This window comes from Anabrus simplex, chromosome 1 (genome assembly GCF_040414725.1).
Source record: "Anabrus simplex isolate iqAnaSimp1 chromosome 1, ASM4041472v1, whole genome shotgun sequence".
NCBI classification, from domain to species: domain Eukaryota; kingdom Metazoa; phylum Arthropoda; class Insecta; order Orthoptera; family Tettigoniidae; genus Anabrus; species Anabrus simplex.
Genome location: NC_090265.1, coordinates 395,902,339 through 395,925,928, shown reverse-complemented (window position 1 = coordinate 395,925,928; position 23,590 = coordinate 395,902,339). Strand labels below are relative to the sequence as shown.

Genomic DNA, 23,590 nt, shown 5'->3' with positions numbered 1-23,590 from the left:
AAGTAATCATTGGTCATATTGTCTTATATATTTACTGGCGATACCTAGTGTTCTTTATGCAATATGTGTTTTCTGGTATGGGTTAGAACAAATTTGTTATTTTCATTGATCTGTCTCAGTATCAATCTGGGCTTTGAAAATATGAAAGTGACTGAGGTATGAGTGATGCTAGTAATATCCTTCCTACTGCAGCCAGTCTCTGTTATGAATGGTGTGAAAATCTCTCACATGGTCGCTTGGTGCATGCATTGCAGTGGTCTTGGCAGACTGATGTATAATAAGTAATTGCGATTCAGTGAGGAAAGCAATGGGAAACTACCGCACTCCTCATTTCCTTAGTATGCCTATTCAGCAACACCTAGTCCATTTATGACACCTGATGGTGGAACTGTTGAAGTTCAAAGCTGCCTTCGGGCTGAATGCTCAACATACATAATGTTTTGTCATTATTAAAGTATTATTGACATGTTTTGTTACCGATAGTGCCAGGTCGTTTTATCTCATTTGGTTTCTGTGAGTTTTCTTCCCTTAGACACATTCTGTGGTTTAATGGAGTTCGTAGGTAAGGCAGCAGGTTTCCCTCAATAGAAAGGACAAATCAGTGTTGCTGCTGGTCGGCGTCACCTACATCGTATTCTTCATCCCAAACATCACCTTTTCAGAGGTTCCAACCGTACTGTTAACTGGTAATAATTCTTAGCAATCAGTGTCTGAGGCAACGTAACTGCGGATGCATCACATACGCAGAGGACAAATTTTGGACAAGTCTCTCTTTTCTCACAATCCCATCGTCTTCTCTGCTGTGAAGTGAGAATTCAATAAATAGGCTACTTGTTGTCTTCTGGGAAGAATACATTATATAGGGTGGACAGTCGGTTTTGACCAATAGGTGTTCTTATTCACCAAAATTGTTAGTAGTACAATGATCGGGCGAGTTGGCCGTGCGGTTAGGGGCGCGCAACTGTGAGCTCGCATCCGGGAGAGAGTGGGTTCGAATCCCACTGTCGTGGTTTCCCATTTTTACACCAGGCAACTGCTGGGGCTGTACCTTAATTAAGGCCACGGCCGTTTCCTTCCCAGTCCTAGCCCTTTCCCCATCGTCGCCATAAGACCTGTCTGTGCCGGTGGGATGTAAAGCAAGTAGAAAAAGAAGGTAGTGCAATTAATTTAAAAAGTCCCTTACAAACAATTATTGGACAATATTCAATTTCTTTTGCGCCACTTTCTCAAATTTTGTCTTAGTTTGATACACTTCCGGCCATAATCGCATGCTTATTTGCAGATGACCACGAACCTGCTACGCTGGCGTAGCAGGGGGAGAGGTGATACTCCCACGTGGCGCGTCCGAGTGGCGGATAGGGGGGTCCTAACCGACTTGCCGGCGGACTTGAGGGAAATAAAATAACTCTCGCGGAGCAAACACACTACCCCCTGCGGGTGGGGAACGCAGACGAAGAATTCACCCACGGTATTCTCTGCCTGTCGTAAGAGGCAGCTAAAAGGGGCGACCAAGGGATGATCAGATTAGAACCATGAAACTCCTTGTGATTAGTACCACCACGCGGGGAACACCATGGGTCGCGCTTTTACTTGCGCGTAGTACCATGTTAGGTACCAAATAGGTTTGTGATTAGTAGCAAACGAGGGCTCGACAGCTTTTACAGTACCTTTGATTAGTGGCACTATATGAGCAACACCATGGGATGAGTGAACCCATGGTAATGGCTTGCCTATGATTAGTGCCCAATATATGGGGAACACTACGGGATAGTAAGAGTCCTGTGGTTAGTACACTTATGTGATGAACACCATAGGTTTGCGTTGCCTGTAAATGGCGCCACATTGTGCGAAACAGCGTAGGTCTGTAATACATGTGCGAATTTCATTACCTGTGAGTAGTGCCATAATGTGTGGAATACCGTGAGTCTACGGTACTCTTGATTAGTACCGCAACATGACAAATACCATGGTTCTACTTTCCTAGCGATAAGTACCATTGTGAGAGGCTACTGACTTGGATTTTGGACCCCTTTTGACTACAAGTATCATCTATTCAGTATTGTGTTATAGAAGCAGCCCCTTCGTCAGTAATACTATTGTTCTATGCCAGCTTCTGTGCATGTGAGGCACTGCGGGTCGGATCCACTGATTGCTTTAAATTCACATCCATCCATCCGTCCGTCCGTCCGTCCGTCCGTCCGTCCGTCCTCACGTTTTGAATTGTGGTCAGTGGATGTTTTTGAGCTTTCAATTTGTCATTTCATTTCGTCTCATTTCGTACCATTAAGGGCCGATGACCCAGATGTTAGCCCCGATATACAACAAGGATCATCATCATCATCATCATCATCATGGCCTCAGCTACCGTGTGTAGGCATTTTGTTTGATACACCTAGGCTGCCTGCACGTCGGTTTCAACATTCCATTTTACAGCCTAGTAGATGACAGAGTAAACCGGATCTATCTTGGACAGTCTATGGTTGAGTTATAATTAGTTTTGTTGGATGAACACCAGAAGTGTCTCCAGAGATCTTTTACACGCCGACATGGTACATGGAGTGTCCAGCGTATTTTTTCCGCCCTTCAAAATTTCAACTATCTCTGTCGGGTCTGAACCCGTGACCTTCGGATTCGGAGGCTGACATTATACCACTGGTCCATAAAGGATTTTCAGAATGTTAAAATCATAGAGATCTGAGTGCTGTGGTTGCGAAACTACACTACGTTACTTTCCCCAGTTGACTCGGGATGATTGCGAATTAGATAGTTGTTTTCTATCCTTATTTTAATTGTCCTTTTTCACCTTTATCACGGTCAATGAATATAAGGCGGTACTTTTCGACGACGTGTAGAGAAATATCCGCACAGTGACCACACGCCGATGATCTGTCTTGTTGTGTGTTGTGTTGTGCTGTGGCTTATCTTGAGAGGTCATTTTGACAGCCCATATGCTAGCCGCGTAATATTATGTCGAAAGTGATCTGCAATTTGGAGGTCAGACTGTGCTGACCTTGGGCAGCTACTCACATAACGTAGGATATACTAGTGTGAGATAGGAGACAGTGATTCCTATCGCTTTCAAAGGGAGCGGTTTAAGAGTGTGAGAGTCCCTTCCGTGAAGTAATTGAAGTACCTCAACCATTACCACCAAGAATGGAGATCTTGCTTGGTGGATACGGAAGAAACAGCCTTCCGCTAAATATCCTGTGATGACGCGTGGAATAGTTTGAGGCCCAGCTACAGTACATAAATCATAATGGCACTGACCACTAACGAGGTGCTGTTACGGACGAGAAGTTTAAGGTCTTCGACTGTTATCCTGGCCTCTAAGTATAAGCTGCAAGCACATACAACTCATTTATTGATAATAATAATAATGTTTGTGTGTGGGGGCGTGATTGACGAGTGACCTTCTCATTGACTTCACACCAAGGCGCCCGCGCTTATTATCTTCTCCAATGCATGTGGGATATCAGAATTGAAAAATGATGCTCCTGTGGTTTGAATTCCACGTAAGACTGGATGTCCCGTAGCAAAAATTACGATGACGACAATCGAGTAAAACCGCAAGCTTTAGTGTTTATGTGATTATTAACATTTTTTTTTCTAGTTGCTTTACGTTGCACCGACACAGATAGGTCTTATGGCGACGATGAGACAGGAAAGGGCTAGGAGTGGGAAGGAAGTGGCCGTGGCCTTAATTAAGTTACAGCCCCAGCATTTTCTTGGTGTGAAAATGGGAAACCACGGAAAACCATCTTCTATTAATAACATAGAAGAAAAGGTAAACAAATGAAGCTAATCAAATGCTACCTCATTAACAACAATGTTAGTAAAATTCAGCTAATTTTACTTGATTACGAATACAGCGTTAAATAAAACTATTTCTTCGCTGGTTTAACGTCTCACTGACACATTGAAGATTTTTGGTGATGCATAAGAGTTGATGGTCATGTCTCGGAAGAAGTCTCAATTATGAAAGGAGTCCGCCAAGGCTGTATTCTTTCCCCCATGCTTTTCACCATCTGTTCAAAAAAGATGTTTCGAGATGCTCTTTACGGAAAGACTCAAGGAGGTGTGGTTAATGGTTTCATCATAAATAACATCAGGTACGCCGATGATACTACGCTACTTGCAGCCAATCTCCAGGATCTCCAGGAACTATTTAATGGTGTCACTGAAGCCAGCGCGCCATGGGCTTGAGGCTTAATGTAAAGACGACCAAGTGGATGGTTATAAGTAGGAAATAAGATGGCATTCGAGGTAATCTCACAGCAGCAAAGGACCAGATCGCAAGAGTGGCAACATTTAAATACCTGGGATGTCACATCAATGATGACTGGGACGTTGCTCATGAGTTCCTATGCAGAAGTTCTTTACAGAGACATAAAAAAACTTTTAACAAGCTGTGACCTTTCCATTACACTACGGATACCGACTATTCCGGTGCCAAGGTTTCAGCATTCTGTTGTACGGCGTTGAGGCATCGACACTGAGATCATGTGCAAGAAGTTGCAAGCATTTGAAATGTGGACGTACCGAAGGATGCTGAAGATACCTTGGACGGCTAAAATGACCAATATAGACGTTTTGCACCGTATGAACAAAGAACCAGAAATTCTCACTACCATCGAGAGAAGGGAGCTAGAATACTTTGGCCATATGATGCGGAACAGTAAATACCACCTTCTGCAAGTAATACTCCAAGGGAAAATTAATGGAAAACGTGGTCCGGGGAGAAGTAGGACATCATGGCTCGGCAACTCGAGCCAGTAGTTTGGGGTGACAAAGCTTACTCTGTTCAGAACAGCCATGAACAAACAACAGATCATGCTACTGATCGCCAACGTTCTGCGAGGACATGGCACATGAAGAAGAAGAAGAAGAAGAAGAAGAAGAAGAAGAAGAAGAACGCGAAAGTGCTAGGACTGGGAACAACGCGGCTGTCTTCAATTAATAACAATGTTATTACTTTTACGTCTGATTAACTACTTTTGACGGGTTTCGGAGACGCCAAGGCGTTCATTAAGATACAGCCCCAGCATTTGTCTGGTGTGAAAAGGGAAACCTCGGAAAATGTTTTTCTTGTTTTTTATTGCTTCCTCTGTTCTGCTACGTAATTCATCAGCCATTCTTCCTCTACAGCTTTCCCCACTCCTGCGGGGTCCCGAGTGCGAATGTATAGTACATGGCGATTTGACCCTGTTTTACGGCCAGATGCTCTTTCTTACGCCAGCCGTATGTGGAGGGATGTGATCACTATTGCGTGTTTATGTGATGGTTGGTAGTGTGGTATGTTGTCTGAATATGAAGAGGAGAACGTTTGGACAAACACAAACGCCCAGTCCCCGAGCCAGAAGAATTAACCGGAAGTGATTGAAATCTATCACCCAGCAGAGAATCAAACTCGGGACGCTTTTAATCGAAGTACTCAACACTCATCATGCATCCAAGGAGTCGGACTATTTCATCATCCATTATTCCGTTTTAATTTTCTCATTAACAGTTGTTTTTATTATGAATTATCACATTGCTTTTTTTTATTTTATTCTAGACTATTTGTATCCGTTCTCCGCACGGGAATTTGAAATGAATTACATGTTTCCTTCGTGCATTTATGCGAAGTTACATGCCAGTATTCAAACGTTGAATACGGAATGTTAAACTGATATTTTTCTGCGAAAACACATGCCAGTAAAGTGAAATACAATAAAGATGAACAAAGTCGAGACAGAATGAGGACGATTACGGAATTTATTGTATAGTTCAATTCCTGACCTCTTGCATCTAGCTGGTTGTAGACTTTTTCTCACAAAGGTATTGGAATATCAGTTTTGTTCAATCTATTACCATCCTTTCTATAGATACACGCCCCAAAAATAGTAATATCCCTTTTCTTAGTCTCTTATATTTTCGATGTTATCTTCTGGTGTATTTCCTTATTACTCCTTAATTTCCATTGTTCTGTTGTTTTAATTGGACCTAAGATTTTTCTCATGATTCTTATTTCTAGTACTTCAAGTTTATCTAAACTGTAGTTCAAAAACTAGACATTCACTTGCGTATAGATATTCTGGTTTCACGACTGTACTGTGGTGTCTTACTTTATTATTATTATTATTATTATTATTATTATTATTATTATTATTATTATTATTATTATTTACCTTACACTCAAGAAATATCATCTCAACAAACAATGAAAATGAATTGCCTACAGTGTTGATAGTTTTCTTAAGGTGGTCAGTTCCGATGTTTGGGCTCATGGCCCATCGCACTGTTGATAAAAGGCGTGGCTCGACAACTGAGATACACACTGACATTGCGAACTCGCGATGACGCAGAGCCACGAGCAGACTTCAAACACTGTGGTACAAGGTCAAGTCTGAGCCACGTGTGCTAGTCTAGACAAAGTGATACTGTAATAATAATAGTTGGCTGAATGGTCAGCGTATTGATTTTTGATACAGAGGGCCCCGGGTTATTAGTTTTGCGAGACCTAGGGTGTCTTTCATTTTCAAGCCCTTCGTGGCCCTTGTCTTTGTTTGGCCGATACCTTCAATTTTCGGAGTGTTGCACCCCTTCCATTTTTTCTTCTGATTAGTGTTAATAGAGGATGGTTGCCCAGTTGTACTTCCTTTTAAAACAACAATCACCACCACAATCACCAGCCTGCGTTCGATTTCCACCCCGTTTGACGATTTTAATTCAGGACTGAAGACTAAAACGCGGTTTACAAAATCTCGCGAGATCAACTGAAGAGCTGTCTAAAATGAAAGGACTCAGACCAGGAAGCCAAGCAGTAGCGTTTAAGAACTTTGCTGGCCGATCACGTGGCTCTCGAGGCCATCTGGCTAAGAACCAGCTGTTTTGGCAGGCCAAGACCTTCAAAGAACTGTATGTGTCATGGACATGACCGCCTTCTTCTCCACCTGCTATGAAGGCTTTCACTCCTGTAGAAATGACCAGAAAGAATCACTTGGGGATTGAAATAAAAATAGTTGTTCGAAAGGTTAGGGTCGCGTAGCTATGAGCTTGCATTCAGGAGATGGGGGAAGAGGGGTCCAAATGCCACTGTCGGTAGCCTTGAATATTGTTTCGCAAGGTTTCCCATTTTTACACCAGGCAAATGCTGGGCTGTACTTTAGTTAAGACCATGGCCACCACCTTCCCAATTCTAACCCTTTCCCACCCCTGCATCACCGAAAACCTATGTGTGTAGTGTGACGTCAAACCACTAGCGGAATTATTTGAAATATCTTTTTAGTCCCACAGTCACAAGGGAACTGTTGGGTGTGAGACCAACTGCAATGAAACTTGATAAGATGAAATGGCTTTTAGTGCTGGGATGTGTCCGGGGACTTCGGCTCGCCAGGTGCAGGTCTTTTGATTTGACTCCCGTTGGCGACGTGCGCGTCGTGATGAGTATGAAATGATCATGAAGGCATCACATACACCCAGTCCCCATGCCAGGGGAATTAACCAGTTATGGTTAAAATTCCCGACCTTGCCAGGAATTGAACCCGGGACCCCCGTAACCAAATACCAGCATGCTAATCATTTAGCCATGGAAACGAACCACAACATCAGTGTATTTGTTACATTAGGTTGCCCACATCATGTCAAGAAAAGTGATTCTGAACAGAAACTGGTCAGTTTCCTTGTTTGTGCCCATAAAAGTTTATATTAACAACATGCTCGTTAAGATATGGAGGATCAACTTTGTGGGCGGGGAGGCAAGGTGTTTTCTGGCCCCCAAAAATGATCTTAGGATGGTAGAGTGCCACCCCCCACCCCTCCCAAATAAATTCTATTCCTAGATGTTAAGTCCCCTTGAAACGTGGAGTTTGGCAGTCTTTGGAGGCTGCTAAGACGTTAAATCCGAAGAAGGTAGTAAATGGTTTTATGTCATGAAATGAGATTAGAAAGCGGGCATTTCTTCAGAGAATTACATTTCCCAATGGAGACTGTTCAGACGCTACATCTGCTGGTAGAGCTATTCACACTTAGAATCATGAAATGCATAATATACAATACGGTAATATTATATTTATTAAGAAAATGTATTTATAAAGAAGTTCTATTTTTTTACTTGTGATTATTTTTGGTAGCTTGGTACATAAAACATTTCCTTAAAAATATTTACTGTATTTATGAATAAAGTTCTATTTGTCTGTTTACTTGTGAATATTATTGAAAACTCCGTACATACGACTCGTTCAAAAATGTATTTGAGAAACAAGCTGTGTTATTGCTCTGTTTTTCTGTTAGTTTGTGAATATTGTTATTATACAGAAATGTTTGCATTTATAGTTGTTCATCATTTCACATGCCTGTGTTCATGTTAATCATGCTCTCCCCAATAATTACCCGAGGTTGGCGCGCCTGGCTTCTATTATAAATGATACAGAAGTATTAATATATTCATATATTGTACGTAATGGAAGAAACAGTTTTTGTAGAGCTCGTGTTGTTAAAATCTCAAATTTTCTATATAAAATAGTGTAAGTTTAAAATGGAACTGTCTGTGTATTTATACAGTGTATGTATGTATGTATGTTCAGTCTTCAGCCCTAAGGCTGGTTGGATCCTCAACAGCTCTACCATCAGCTATCATAGATGGCCTAGGCATCACTGATGAGGCGTGCTAGGGAAATGAGGACTGAGGTAGTTTCCCGTTGCTTTCCTCACCGAGCCACAAGTTGCTATTACATATCAGTCTGCCAAGCCCACTGAAATGCATGCACCAACCGACCCTATGAGCAACATTTTCACACCAGTTATAGCAGGGACTGGCTGCACAAGAAATGGCATTACTAGCATCGCTCATACCTCAGTCACTTTCATATTGTCAAAGCCAAGCATAAGACTGAGACAGATCAATGAAAGTAACAAAATTGCTCTAGCCCATACCAAAAGACATAGTGCACTGTAAACACTAGGTCCTGCCAGCAAAGGCATATTTATACAGTACATAGGCAAAATTATGCTACATCAACTAATGCTCCGAGCCACCCAGACATTTTTCAGCAATTAACCATAACGCAACCATTATTTTTATGACAAAATGGTATTATTCATTAAATGCAGGATATTTTAATTGATCATTCAATCTTCATTTAAACCAGTTTGCTCCATCCCAAGCAGTTCCCTTGTAAGGGGCGTAACGACGGAGTATTTGCAACCCTTCCCTGTTAGTTTACTAACGTGGCAGACCAAGAATACGATGGATGGTTCTAATACACGCTTTGAGGCCGGATATTCCTCAACCAAACTCTGTTATCTTCTTCTCTAGGGTCCATCAGCAAAAGGTTTTAGCACGGTGGCCTCCCATCTTGTTTCTGAGGCTTGGTTACCAGCTCGACACAAAATTCTGGAACGTGGTCCACTAAAATCTGGTGGCACATCTGAGATAAAATTCTCTTTATGGTTATGGTAGAGGTGTTTTCTCTTGGCGAATATCGAATGTTGCTAATCATATGGGTTACAGCTGCTTCATTTTCAATCCTAGTCCCAACTAAGCTACAGTGTGACTGGCCCCGCGGTGTAGGGGGCAACGCGTCCGTCTGTCACCTGGTGGCCCCGGGTTCGATTCCCGGCCGGTTCAGGGGTTTTAAATGGTAAATTATTAATATCCCTGGCCTGGGGACTGGGTGTTTGTGTCGTCCTTAATGTTCCTTTCCTCACATTCAACACTTTACACTTCCGCCATTTCCAAATACATGCAGGCTCACAACACATGGTGCAAAGTAGGGACAAAAGATATTCTTACGTCGACGCCCCGAATAAATAGCATTTTAAAAATAAAAAAATAAAGCTACAGTGTGGAGACGTGATATCACCATGGGCTTCTCATAAAGGCGGCCGCGGATTGAGTCCCGATCAATACAACAGGGATTTTTAGAAAGAAACTTTACCAGCCTGTGGTTCGTATTCTATCAAAAGCTCGTGGCACCGTGGATTTGATCACGAGACACGTAAAACCACAAGCTTGTCGTTTTATAGTACAGTATCATCACCACAGTCTCAGGCACACTCTGCGGATAAGTGATAGTGTCGGCCAACAGATTCCAAGATCGTGGGTTCAAACCCGGCAGAGGTAATCGGATTGTTGAAGACCGTAAATAAGTCCATTAGATACTTCTTATCTTAAGACGTAAAGGACATCTGATAACACGTTTGGTGTTTACCGGACAAATGTAACCCAGCCATCGCCCAACAGAGATATGTTTCCATGCCATATGGACAAATAAATTAGATACATAGATACATAAATTAAATAAATACGTAAGTAAATAAATAAATCATTTCGGTCATCATCGATCTGCATTTCGGACCGTCGTCTAAGTGGGAGATTCCCTACCAGTTTTTTAAACCCAGGCTTTCCTTAAATGATTTCAAAGAACTTGGACATTTATCAAACATTTCCCTTCATACATTAAACCATTCCCTAATATTTCTCTTTCTATACACGAGTATTTGGCCCAATTTGTCCCTCGAATTCCAAATTTATCTTCATATAGTGACATTTCCTACTTTTGAAAGCTCCATTCAAGTGTATTCTACTAATGTCATAAAAAGCTATCCTCCCACTAGCACCTCGGAACATGCCGCTTAATCGAACAGCTTGTCTCTTTACTCCCAAAGCTTCCCGGCCCAAAGTTTGCAAAATTTTCGTATCACTGCTCCTTTGTCGGAAATTACCCAGCAAAAATCGTACTGTTTTCCTTTGGATCCTTTCCAGTTTTCGTATTAAGTAATTCTCGTACGGGTCCCATACACTGGGGTCTACCAGAGACTTATACGCCCTCTCCTTTACTTCCTTACTACATCTTCTAAACACCCTCATAACAATCCATCAATTAATCACTACTGATCTGCATTTAGGGCAGTCGCCCAGCCTTTTATTAAATGATTGCAAAGAAATTGGAAATTTATTGAACATCTCCCTTGGTAAGTTATTCCAATCCCTAACTCCCCTTCCTATAAACGAATATTTGTCCCAATTTGTCCTCTTGAATTCTAACTTTATCTTCATATTGTGATCTTTCCTATAAAGACACCACTCAAACTTATTCGTCTACTGATGTCATTCCACACCATCTCTCCACTGACAGCTCGGAACATACCAGTTAGTGAAGCAGCTTGTCTCCTTTCTCCTAAGTCTTCCCAGCTCAAACGTTGCAACATTTTTGTAACGCTACTCTTTTGTCAGAAATCACCCAGAACAAACCGAGCTGCTTTTCTTTGGATTTTCCCCGTTCTTGAATCAAGTAATCCGGGTGAGGGTCCCGTACACTGGAACCATACTCGAGTTGGGGTCTTACCACAGACTTATATGCCCTCTCCTTTACATCCTTACTACAACCCCTAAATACCCTCATAACCATGTGCAGAGATCTGCACCCTTTATTTACAATCATATTTATGGGATTACCCCAATGAAGATCTTTCCTTATATTAACACCTAGGTACTTACAATGATCCCCAAAAGGAACTTTCACCCCATCAACGCAGTAATTAAAATTGAGAGGGCTTTCCCTATTTGTGAAACTCACAACCTGACTTTTAACCCCTTTTATCATCATACCACTGCCTACTGTCCATCTCACAACATTATCGATGTCATTTTGCAGTTACTCACAATCTTGTAACTTATTTATTACTCTGTACAGAATAACATCGTCTGCAAAAAGCCTTATATCTGATTCCACTTCTTTATTCATATTATTGATATATATATACATAAAGGTGCAATAATACTCGAAGAATTCCCCTCTTAATTATTACAGTGTCAGATAAAGCTTCGCCTACTCTAATTCTCTGAAATTTATTTTCTAGAAATATAGCCACCCATTCAGTCACTCTTGTGTCAAGTCGAATTGCAATCATTTTTGCCAGTAGTCTCCCATGTTCTACCCTATCAATCTACTAATGTCCGTATGAAGAGGTCTGTAACCTTTGTTTATAACCTCATTAATGTGCTTACCCCAATGCAGATTTTCCCTTTCATTACCACCTAAGTACTTACACTCATCCTTATGAGGTAAAGTGGAACTTCGAAATTGATACACAGGCAACCCAAATGCCTTCAGATCAAAATATCTGCACACGGTAGTTGAGGTGATGGCTATTCACCACCGCTTTTGGAAACTCCCTTCATGAAGTAACATCAGCAGATGCTCTCTCCAGATCAAGTTTCAGACACAAGGTTGCATATGCCATCGACTTTGCAGCTACTTTTGACCGACCTTAGTTTGTGACGTGTCTTTTCATGCTAATGAAGTCTGTATTATGAGAAAATACTGTCCTCTCTGTCTAAAGAATGCCAATGAGAGCTTACCAGTTGCTTTAGCTGGGCAAAATCGTACGTGAAGAGGAGAGTTAATGAAGCAGTACTTTCCCCTTCTGCTGGTGGCAATGAATGGGCTCATTGGCTTCTGAGAGCGAGACCTTCGACGCTGGGACGAGCAGCCGTCACATCATAACAACTCCAAAACTCGATAACCTTTCAATCTTCCTTTTTTTTGTTCCATTGCCTATCACGGGTCAAATGATGGCTCTCATAGGGATGAGTGATAGGTCGAGCCCGCCTGAGTGGTTCAGACTGTAGAAGAGCTGGACTTCTGAGCCCAATTTGGCGGGTTTGATCCCCGCTCGCTCCAATGTCATTTGAAGGTGCTCAAATACACCAGCCTCGTATCAGTGGATTTAGTGGCACGTAAGAAAACTCCTGCGGCACAAAATTCCCGCACCTTGGCGTTTCCCAAAACAATGAGAGTAGATAAAGGGATGAAAAACAAATAACGTTAAGAAAATCATAGTCACGAGCTTTTTACGAAGGCGACTGAGATTTGGGTATCAGCCAATGCACGCGAGAGGTCTTAAAAGGAAAAGTACGTCCCTGAGTTTTGGATTCCATATAAAACAGTAAATGAGATGTTCACCTCGTGTGCTGTAATTTTACTTTGCCTTTTTTGTTTCCTCATTACTCGATATCCATTCGAACTGTTATTACATTTACTGCCTCCTCATTCGCAAGTGAAATATCTTTCTTTGTGCAGCTTTGACCAAAATTTATACACACGCCAGCAAATGCTGGGAGGCCTATATTATCCCATAAGAACATAGTGTTTTTCGTTTCGGGAGCATCCCGCCCGCTCTAAATTACTTCTTCATTTTGAAACGCCTGTGTGGAGTCAGTTCAAAGACTTCTACACATGAAAAGGTAAATGATGTCCCGGTGGTAGCTCATCTTCAGTGAAACGATGAGAAATTGTTTCTCTGCTCTCCATTCCTGAAGCCATCTTGCTTCCCCACCTGCTTCTGTGGGTGATGTTCTTGTCAGGAAGATAAAATGACGTCGAATTCCCGATCTGGTTGGTTGGTTGGTTGGTTGGTTGGTTGGTTGGTTGGTTGGTTGGTTGGTTGGTCTCCGTACAGAGAATGCCGAGGTTCAGCCTCCTGATTGTTTCTTTCTGCCCCTGTAACAACTTCTCTTCTTATCTTGGGTATTTGCAATACCAGCAAGGGCGTACAGATGGTGGACGGGGGTAGGTTTGAAGCAGTGTGTAATGAAGCGGACCGTTTGGTTGAGGGCTGCAGGGAAACGGAGTACCAAGGTTGATTTTCTCAGAACACTCTTCGTGCTCCCCGTTGCAGAAGGCTGTTTCTGGTATTCATTTTAGTTCTTGTTTTGAGGCAATGTAAGAGATCTTGAGATATATTCGTCTCAAGTAATGTTCTAGCTCGTGACCACTGAGAGTATTCAGGATTTCCTTTTTGATTCCTTGTGTGTTGGTAGAATAAACAAACTTGTCTTCGATGGATTCATCTTCAGGATTTTATGAGATCCAATCCTCCACTATTCGGTTGAAGCGTCGCAAATGTCAGTGAAGCCTCTTGGTCGCCACACGTCTGACATACGTGTTAAACCTGGGATCTCCTATTTTGCCGTGTCAACGTCTATAAAATTAGGCTACTTATATTCGAAATTTGGTACAACGAAATCGTGTTCTCACATTCGGGCTTATAACCCCGGAACTAAAGACCCGACCCGAATGGTTGATGTACCATTTGACTTGAGAGTAAGTATCACAATTCGTGATTCTCAAATACGGGGGCAGATATTTGAGCTTTATGATTTTGGTTTGAGATGAATTACTCCGAAATTAAAATACGTACGAAAATGGTTAAAATACCTAGATAGAACATTTGATGTTTTACATTTGCATAAGATAGTTGCCCGAATCCCAAAAATTAACACGGTAAAGGAGGGGCCCAAAATGTGAAGTTGGGAATTTTTTTGAACAGTTGTCGAGTTGACAGTTGTAAGTATGAATTCCGACCTCTCATATCGGACATGGCTGGAAATCTCTCTAATCCCGAGGCGATGGTACCACAATGTTTGCCCTAAGACGTTTACGGGCAACGTTATCTGGAGATCGAGTACATGAGAATTTTGTAATTTGCTTAATATCGACTTCAAAATGTAAATTCCGACGTATTATATGTATGTATCATTAACTAGAGAATATTGCACCTGACATAACAAGACGATTTGGGTACAATTAGGCTACAAAGTTACAAGCAATTTAGGAAAATACCAAAAGTTTTGAAGCATTCCTATGTTTTGTGTCATTGTAAAGAGGAATTCCACTAGGAATGAATTCTGTACCATCATAAATTTTCTCAAGACTTCAAATGCTGAAATAATAAGCACACACGCACACATGGCGACTGGTACGGAATGATACGGAGCGTAGGGATAGCGTCTGCTCGGGCCATCCGTATAGCTAAGTGATCAGCCAGATAAGTTAGTTGCCTTACTGTAGTTTGTCCCTGGGAATGGGAATGGTAGAATGCATCTACGGTATCCCCCTCCTGTCGTAAAAGGCTACTAAAAGGGAGACCAGAGGTTCTGAATTTCGGAGCCTGGGTTGGTGATCAAGGTTGCCCTTGTTGTGTATGGCGTTGCTTCCTCTTACTTGTGTCACACTTCTCTCTTCCATACCCGACCACCCTTCGCCAACTCTTGTTCTTTATCAACCCCGACGGTTTTAGGTTTACGAAGCCTAGGAAGCCTTTCATTTTCACGCTCTCGGTAGGCCTCGTCTTTCTTTAGCCGATAGCCTCATTTTTCGAAATGAAAAATTCTACTTTTTTTCCTTCCGATTAGAGTTAATATGCTGGGCTGAGTGACTCATACGGTTAAGGCGCTGGGCTTCTGACCCCAACTTGGCAGGTTCGATCCTGGCCCAGTCCGGTGGTATTTGAAGGTGCTCAAATACGTCAGCCTCGTGTCGGTAGATTTACTGGCACGTAAAAGAACTCCTGCGGGACTAAATTCCGGCACCTCGGCGTCTCCGAAAACCGTAAAAGAGTAGTTAGTGGGACGTAAAACAATTATTATTATTATTATTATTATTATTATTATTATTATTATTATTATTATTATTATGAGAGTTAATATAGGATGGTTGCCCAGTTATACTTCCTATTAAAACAATAATCACTACCATCACCTTACTGAAGTTATCATCGGCCACTTCTAAATAAAACTGCATTGAATTGACTATCTAAAATTCCTTCCTTTCCCCCCGAAGTTAAACTTGCGTCGCGCGGCATTGTCAAGAAAACCCTGCGAGACAGTCCCTCACTGTCCCCCATCAACATTATAAAAATGCATGGTTTGGATTCCCTTCCACTAATTTCTTATTAGGACATGAACCTCCTTATTCCTGGGACCGGGCAAGTTGGCCGTGCGGTTAGGGTCGTGCAGCTGTGAATTTGGATCCGGGAGATAGTGGGTTCGAATCCCACTGTCGGCAGCCCTGAAGATTGTTTTCCGTGGTTTCCCATTTTCACACCAGGCAAATGCTGGGGCTGTACATTAAGGCCACGGCCGCTTATTTCCCACTCCTAGCTCTTTCCTATCCCATCGTCGCCATAAGACCTATTTGTGTCAGTGCAAAGTAAAGCAAATAGCTTATTCCTGGACTAACTATGATTTCTGATGTTTCAGGTGTACTGGTGCTAATAGCGCTGTTCCTGTTCGCTTTGACCGGCTCTGTCATCTTATGGTGCACGGACTTATTCAATTCAATGGTGATTGAGGTAAAATTATATTCTCACTAATTTCTTAGTCTTTACTCCCCAGTTCAGTATCGTTGTATGTTTCAAAACTGTGTGTGTGTGTGTGTGGGGGGGGGGGTGCTAAGACTTGAGTTAGCTTGATCTGATGTTATCCATTTTGCCTATCGAAGCGAATATTATTTTAACACTGAAGTATGGACTGTTTAGAAGTACCTATTAATGTATAAATATCTCATGATAACTGGACGTAATTATAGTCAAAGTCATCTCCGTACAGGACACGAAGGCCCTTGGAGGGATGGAATGTAAAGGCTTCCACCATTCGTAACCTCGGCACGTGATGGAGTGGAGTGGTTAGTTCTACGCCCGGCCGCCTTTGCCCCCAGGAATTAACCTGGTACTCATTTTTGCTGTAGGCTGAGTGAACCTCGGGGTATATGCACCTCCCAAGGTGGAAATCTAGTTTCTTAAATTTTACGACTTACTGTTAACTAATTATCCCCCACTTAAGAAATGAATATTGGTTGTGGCAACTACTTCAAGGCAATATGATTTTTTAAATTCATCGTTAAAAAGCAATCGTTTTACATTCTCATGATTGCACTTCGAATTAGATTTAAGATGTTTTAAGATGTTTTAAGATGTTTATGAGAACCAACGTTCTTACATTTTCTAAAATGCACACAAGATAGTAGTTTTACGTGACTGTTGATACTGTGTTTGTAGACACCAATTTGACGTGGAATTCGAACCATTGGGCCTTAAATTATCATCCCTCAAAAGTCTGCAGAATTCGAACCGCGTCTACCGTGGTTAAAAGAGAAAACAGTAGTCCATCCTCATGTGTCGGCGCGACATAGAATTTAAATTTATCGTAATTTATCGTAAAACAAATGACAAAGAAAGGATATGCTTGACGGTACTACAGTAAGAAACGAACCCGGAGCTTCGACGACGGTAGCTAATAGTGCTAAAAGTTAAGCTACGGAGGAGAACAGGAAAGGGGGTGATATTTCGATATTTGGCCCCTTGAAGAAATAATAATAATAATAAAAAATAATCAACAAACCGAAGTACACTTTTTATCTTGTTAGTGGTTTAATGTCTCACCAACGTTAACTGATAAGGTAGCAACTGTGCCTTAACTAAGGTGCAAGTGAAAAACCACGGAAAAACCATCTTCGAGGCTATCGACGGTCGGTATAGAACCTGTTATGGGATCAATTCATCGTCACAACTACATGACCTTTAAAGAGTTGCCCACTTGCTCAGTGTTAGAAAACTAACATAATCTTTCAATTTAATATCCGTGGAGACAGCATGTGACTCGGCCTAGTCAGCGAGTGCTAGCTGAACTACTGTTTACACATTACACTAGCTAATAAGAACTCTTTTTTATAGATCCTCCTCAAATGGAGCGCCTCGCACTTGGCTTTTTGTGATCCTTCAAATGGCGTAGAACAAACCCCAAGCAGTCACTAAACGACGAGTGTTTATCCTGCAAAACATACATAGTGGCTCTCATTCTGGGTCTACTTTAACGGAAGATTTTCGCGCTAACTCGCCAAACCTTGTTTGGACTACAGAATGTTTTAAATCCGTACCCTGAAGGGGTACGGTGGGTCTCTTAGGGTCTGTTCCATCAACGTGGGTTACACCATAACCCCGAGTTATACAGTTTTAACTCTGAATTTACCTATGCATTCTGTTTCATCGAAGAGGATCAATTTTAACTCTAGGTTAAGGCCGGAGTTAAGTTAACCCCTTCTTTCACCTGGGTTAAAATGTTAACTCGAGGTAAAAAACGAAATGACCGCCGTAAATCATGCGGTACCGGCGAGTTGGCCGTGCGGTTAGGGGCGCGCGGCTGTGAGCTTGCATCCGGGAGATAGTAGGTTCGAATCCCACTGTTGGCAGCCCTGAAGATGCTTTTCCGCGGTTTCCAATTTTCACACCAGGCAAACGCTGGGGCTGTACCTTAAGTAAGGCCACGGCCTCTTCCTTCCAACTCCTAGGCCGTTCCTATATCATCGTCGCCATAAGACCTATCTGTGTCGGTGCGACGTAAAGCCACTAGCAAAAAAAAAAAAAATCATGCGTTTGATGTAGAGTTGTTTTATTTAAATTTGTTAAATGGTGTTCCTAACTGAAATACGCCTATAATAAGAAGGAATGACTTTCAAAATCGATCTCAGGAACAATTTCTGAACAGGTATAGACTGTCAAAAACCGTCGTCAGAAATGTCCTCGATGAAATTCGCGAGAGGTTAGAATACGCAACTGACCGAAACAGGCCTCTCTCTCTCTCTCCTATACTAAAGGTATCGATTGCATTGAGGTTTTATACTACAGGGTCGTTTCATTGAATGGTCGAGACAACAAGGGTTGTTTGTCTGTCAGTTGTCAAGAAATCAGTGATTCTAACCTTAAAATTCGTTATACAGGTTTATTCACCTAACATGTTACACGGAAATAACTTCTAAACCATTAAAGATATCAGCATTTTGTTTTCATATTCGTAAATGGTACGCAGGGTCTTGTAAAATAACGTGCTACTTAGTCTCATGGGGTGATTAACAACCGAGATATTGATACTAACTCCATATTTTTAAATAGAACGGCATAAATTCATGCAGCTGATTTAAAAGTTCATCTGCGCACAAGTTCAAATATATAAGTATTTTCAAAATCGGACAATCACTTTTAGAGATATAAGTAAGAAGAGCAAGCGCTGTTTTGCATGCCGCATCAGACGGCGTGAAGTCGGGCAAGGACATATTGAGGCGCAAGCAGTTTCCTGCGAGTGAGTAAGCCTCAGAATGGATACCAGGCATGTAAGCACCTCGTACACATGTGATGGGTTTGCAAAGTGTGTATGACAGACGAACACATGACAAGACAGAAAGGGTTGATGTGTTTAAAAGGAATAAAATAAGTACTTTGCCTTGAAAGGAACATAACGAAAGCTATAATTGTCACTGGTTGAGTTGAGAAATAAACATAACACAAAACACCGGAAGACCTCCTTCTAGAAAACCAAATATTCAGAGCTGATCGTGGTGAGATGGCAGCAACACTATTATTTATGTTTTATTTTACACGCATTAATCTCCGCAGAGCTCCAGCGCGACTGTAGTAGCGTGCATTCGGGAGAGCGTAGGTTCGAGTCCTGCCTCGCACAACCTGAAAGTGATTTTCATGGTGTCCCATGTTCAACACCAGGCAAATACCGAATAGGTACCTTTGTGATAGGCCACGGCCGACTTCCTTTCCAAATCCTTCCCATCCCCATCCGTGAGAAAAAACGCTAAACTGAGCTCAACCTATTACGTGTCAAAACAAAACAATACAACTTTAATCTCCCTTCCCCGTTGTGTGTTCGCCAGTCATACAATAACGTTGCACGCCCAGGGTATGTTACGGTACATCACATTATGTTTACAGTACATGCCTGGTATCCGTTCTGTGGCTGGAATCAAGGCCAGGAAGCAGCTTGCGCCTCAATATGTCCTTGCCCGACTTCATGTCGTCTGATGCGGCAGCAAAACCGCGCATGCTGTTCTTATTCATATCTCAAAACGTAATTGTCCGATTTTCAAAATACTTACATATTTGAACTAGTACTCAGTTGACCTTTTAGGCTAGCTGTATGAATATCTGTCATTCCATTTAAAAATATGGAGTTAGTATAAATATCTCGATTTTTAATCACCCTCATGACACTAAGAATCACGTTATTTTACAAGGCCCTGGGTACCATTTACGAATATGAAAACAGAATGCCGATATCTTTAATGGTTTAGAAGTTATTTCTGTGTAACATGTTAGGTGAATAACCCTGTATATTTGCAAGATGACCCGTAACGTGGGCAACGCTATTAAATTCTCCAGTTATTTTTTCCTTTCCTTTTAATTTAACACAGTAATTTCCTTGCATTCTATAATGCTTTGGTACTTGCTGGCTAATTCAATAAGTAATGTTTATTCTAAATCAGAAAAATCGTGCCCCTGAACTTCTTCCATTTTTCGATCACTGCAACCAGTTTAATCACGATCACGAAAGAATAATATCTACCACGGAAGTGAGGAAGAAAACGAAATACCGCGCAAGAAATAAACAAAAGAACCACGCAAGAAGCGTGTTCATAACCTCTGACTTCTAGTCACTGCCTCCTTGATCGGTACGGCAGCTGTTTCCGGTGAGGTGTAATATGGTGTTCGTTAACCCGCTGTCGAAAGAGCTTGGTGAAACGCGTGACTCGTAAGAATGAGTTAAATTATTAATTTTAAGTTAACAAACCCAGGGTTAGAGTATACCCCACGTTGATGAAACCGGGCCTTAGAGGCTTAAGCCCTCTTTCAGGACTAGAGATGTGGTACGGTGATAAGTAATGTGGGGAAGAGTGAAGTGGGTGCGTCCGTGGCCTGTAAACGGGTCTCTGCCGACATTCGACTTAGTACAGGAGAATGGAAAAGCATGGAAAAACATTGTCAGGACAGCCGACGGCGCGGATCAGCACCTTCACCTTCAGAATGTAGAGGTGCAAGGCTGGTGAAACTAGCTGCTGTTAAGTCGAAGCCTACTCATTCGTAACAAAACATTATTATTATTATTATTATTATTATTATTATTATTATTATTATTATTATCATGTGACTTAGAAATTTGGGACACGGTAAATATTAGTTTTGTTATTAAGTGACACAGTATATATCCCACAACCTGAATAATTATAATGAAATCATACACGTTAAGCAGATAATGACTTAATGCTGGGCCCTAAACATTAACACACGGCTTGCCCGTAATTTGTGGTACTTGACATAACATTTGTTTTAGGAAGGACAGCTAAAGTCACCTTAAATATAAAGGCTACAATTTGGCATAATTATATCTATCGGATGACAGCATGGTCACGTATTAGCAGATGTCCGTTATTCCTAGTTTTGCTGGTACAGAAGAACCTCGTTTTTTCCGGCCCTCATTAATCCGGATCTCCGGTTTATCCGGATCGAAAATAATAAAAAATATGTTTACTTGTACTGTATTTCTTTTACGGCGTCGATTCTTCTTAAATGTCTTTTCCGCCAAGGATAGTTAACGACAAGAATTGTAAGTAAGTCGGCCGTGGTCTATCAAAGGTACCGTCCCGGCATTCGCCTGGAATTTAGAATGGAAAACGCCGGACTCTTCTGAGTTCCTTGGCACATTTGCACGCATTCCCGGATGCTCGGACGTAGATGTGAACGACGTAAATGACTGGTTGAAAAAATGACTGTAGTTCAGGCTAAGGTAATCGAAAATGAAACCGGCGCTAAATGAGAAGAAACAATGACTCATGTAGATGCAAAAATGCAGTTGGACGGACAAACTGATGGCCTATTTATAATCCCAGACTGAAAACACACCGGCAGAACTACATATGTTAGTAAAACGTCTTAGTGATCAGTGCATAAAACGGAGTCGTAAATGTAAGAAAAGTGTTCTTATATTTTTGTACAATTGAAAAAGGTCTTACTGTGCAACTAATGTTTATATATTATGTAACATGTACTGTATTTGATCTTTAGTTTTTCCGGATTATCCGGATTTTCGATAATCCGGATCATTTCCGGTCGCACTTATTCCGGATAAACGAGGTTCTTATGGATCACGGTACGGAGCTGAAAGTACAGTTTTGTGTAATTCACTTGGCGTGGGCAACATTAAACCAAACATCGGCTACTTGTTCGATGGCGGCACTTCCATTTCTATTTACGCTATCAACACGTGGTCAGTCACACACGATGACTGTATTTCAATGAATTTGTAATTCATTCAAATGAGTCCATCAAAAACTATATACACTCTGGTACAGTCATTAGCAGCCCAAATGGCGTGACAAATTACACAAACTCCCGAGATAGACTAAATATTCTCAGCAGGAAATTTCGACGCTTAAGAATTGAGCAATCGGTTTGGCTGTGCCATTTTTCTACGGGGTCTACCCATCTAATTCAGTGGATTTCGGATATCCTCTTTCCTCTTCGCACATCTCAGGTTTCTCTGTCTAACAAAAACACGTGGAAAATTGAGAAAGTTTCGATTCCCAGGGCGTGGCGGTGAGTGCACGGATTATTTAAAGGATAGCACCTGCCAGATAGTCCCGTATTCTATTTCTAGTTGGGCTTTCTCGCTAATTTGACATAAGTTTTTCATGTACTGGTTTGTTTTGTGTGATATCTGGAGGCCTTTTCTTGAAGCTATCCCGAGTAACATCTCTACAGCACTAGTTTCTTCTTTTTCCCCGGAGATGATCGCTAGGTCATCTGACTACCCACTCGATGATGACTTTGTCTAGAGATAAGTTAAACAGAAGAGGGGAGAGACAGTCTTCTTGTCAGACGCTTGTATGTACAATACTTCGAAAGGCTCAGAGATTCCCTCAAGAAATTCTGTTTTAGATATGTTCTTGAGGGTCTGACGAATCAATTCTCTGGTGTTTTTGTCCGATCTGATTTCTTCTAGCGTATCAAACAAGATTTCTCTGTCCACATAGGCGTATGCTTTCTTCAAGTCCACGAAGGCGACGATCGTTTTGTTGCCTTTATTGATCTTTAAATTTCAAGTTTCATATCTACTCGGCACACGATCAACTTTTCTTGAAATTCACTTGGTACTCTCCAATCAAGTGGTCCGTCTGTTATTCTAATCGGTTCAGGTGGACTTCTTTGAAAAGAATACTGTGTCTGGTAGTAGTGATATCATTGTAGTTGTTCGGATCCACCTTGTCGCTTTTCCTATGTAGTGAATGTATCAGAGCGTTCTTGAGTCCTGTGGGGTTGTTTCGGTTTCCTATATTTCTTTTAAGAGTGTGTAGATTCTTCTGATGAGGATATCTTGTCCTTGTTTCCACATCTTTGCTGTGATGCCGTCCTCTCCACGTGCTTCGTTGTGTTTAAGCTGTTTCCTGTAGTGTTGGGATTTGTGACAGTGACGAGTTATTATTATTATTATTATTATTATTATTATTATTATTATTATTATTATTATTATTATTATTATTATTATTATTATTATTATTATTATTATTGCTGCAGTCAGGGTATGGCATATAAGAAACGACAGGGCCTTCAGGGATGAACGAAGAGTCAATAAGTAAATTCTTCATCAGCCTCGCATAAACAAGAATATATTTGGAACTTGAACAACTACTCTCTTTTTATGTCTGTTCATTTCCATCTTCTCCTTTCTTTGTTTAACAAATAACAATTTAAACTCAATGGATAACAATATATACACTGGTGGAGAATGAAACCCCAATACGTAAACGAGTTGTGCTAGTTGAACGAAATTTGGAAGGCGTGTTTACACGTCTGAAAGATGATGCCTGTTCAGATTTGCGCGATAGTCGAAGAGTAGTGCTGGTAGCATCGCTATGTCCTTGTTAAGGAAGTTTGTTTTAAATAGGCGCTGTAGACTTCGTGAGTGTTAAGTCATCGACTGGTGTTGACG

General features: G+C 41.4%; 1 protein-coding gene across 2 annotated transcripts in view; it reads left to right on the top strand.

Annotated features, from left to right (window-relative positions):
- LOC136856837 (lysosome membrane protein 2) overlaps positions 1–23,590 on the top strand; it is a 253,586-nt gene that overhangs the window by 140,879 nt on the left and 89,117 nt on the right. For both annotated transcript variants that reach the window (XM_067135006.2, XM_067135007.2), the window contains exon 2: positions 16,025–16,116. In XM_067135006.2, coding sequence (XP_066991107.2) covers positions 16,025–16,116 — 92 coding nt within the window. The remainder of the gene's footprint in view (positions 1–16,024; positions 16,117–23,590) is intronic.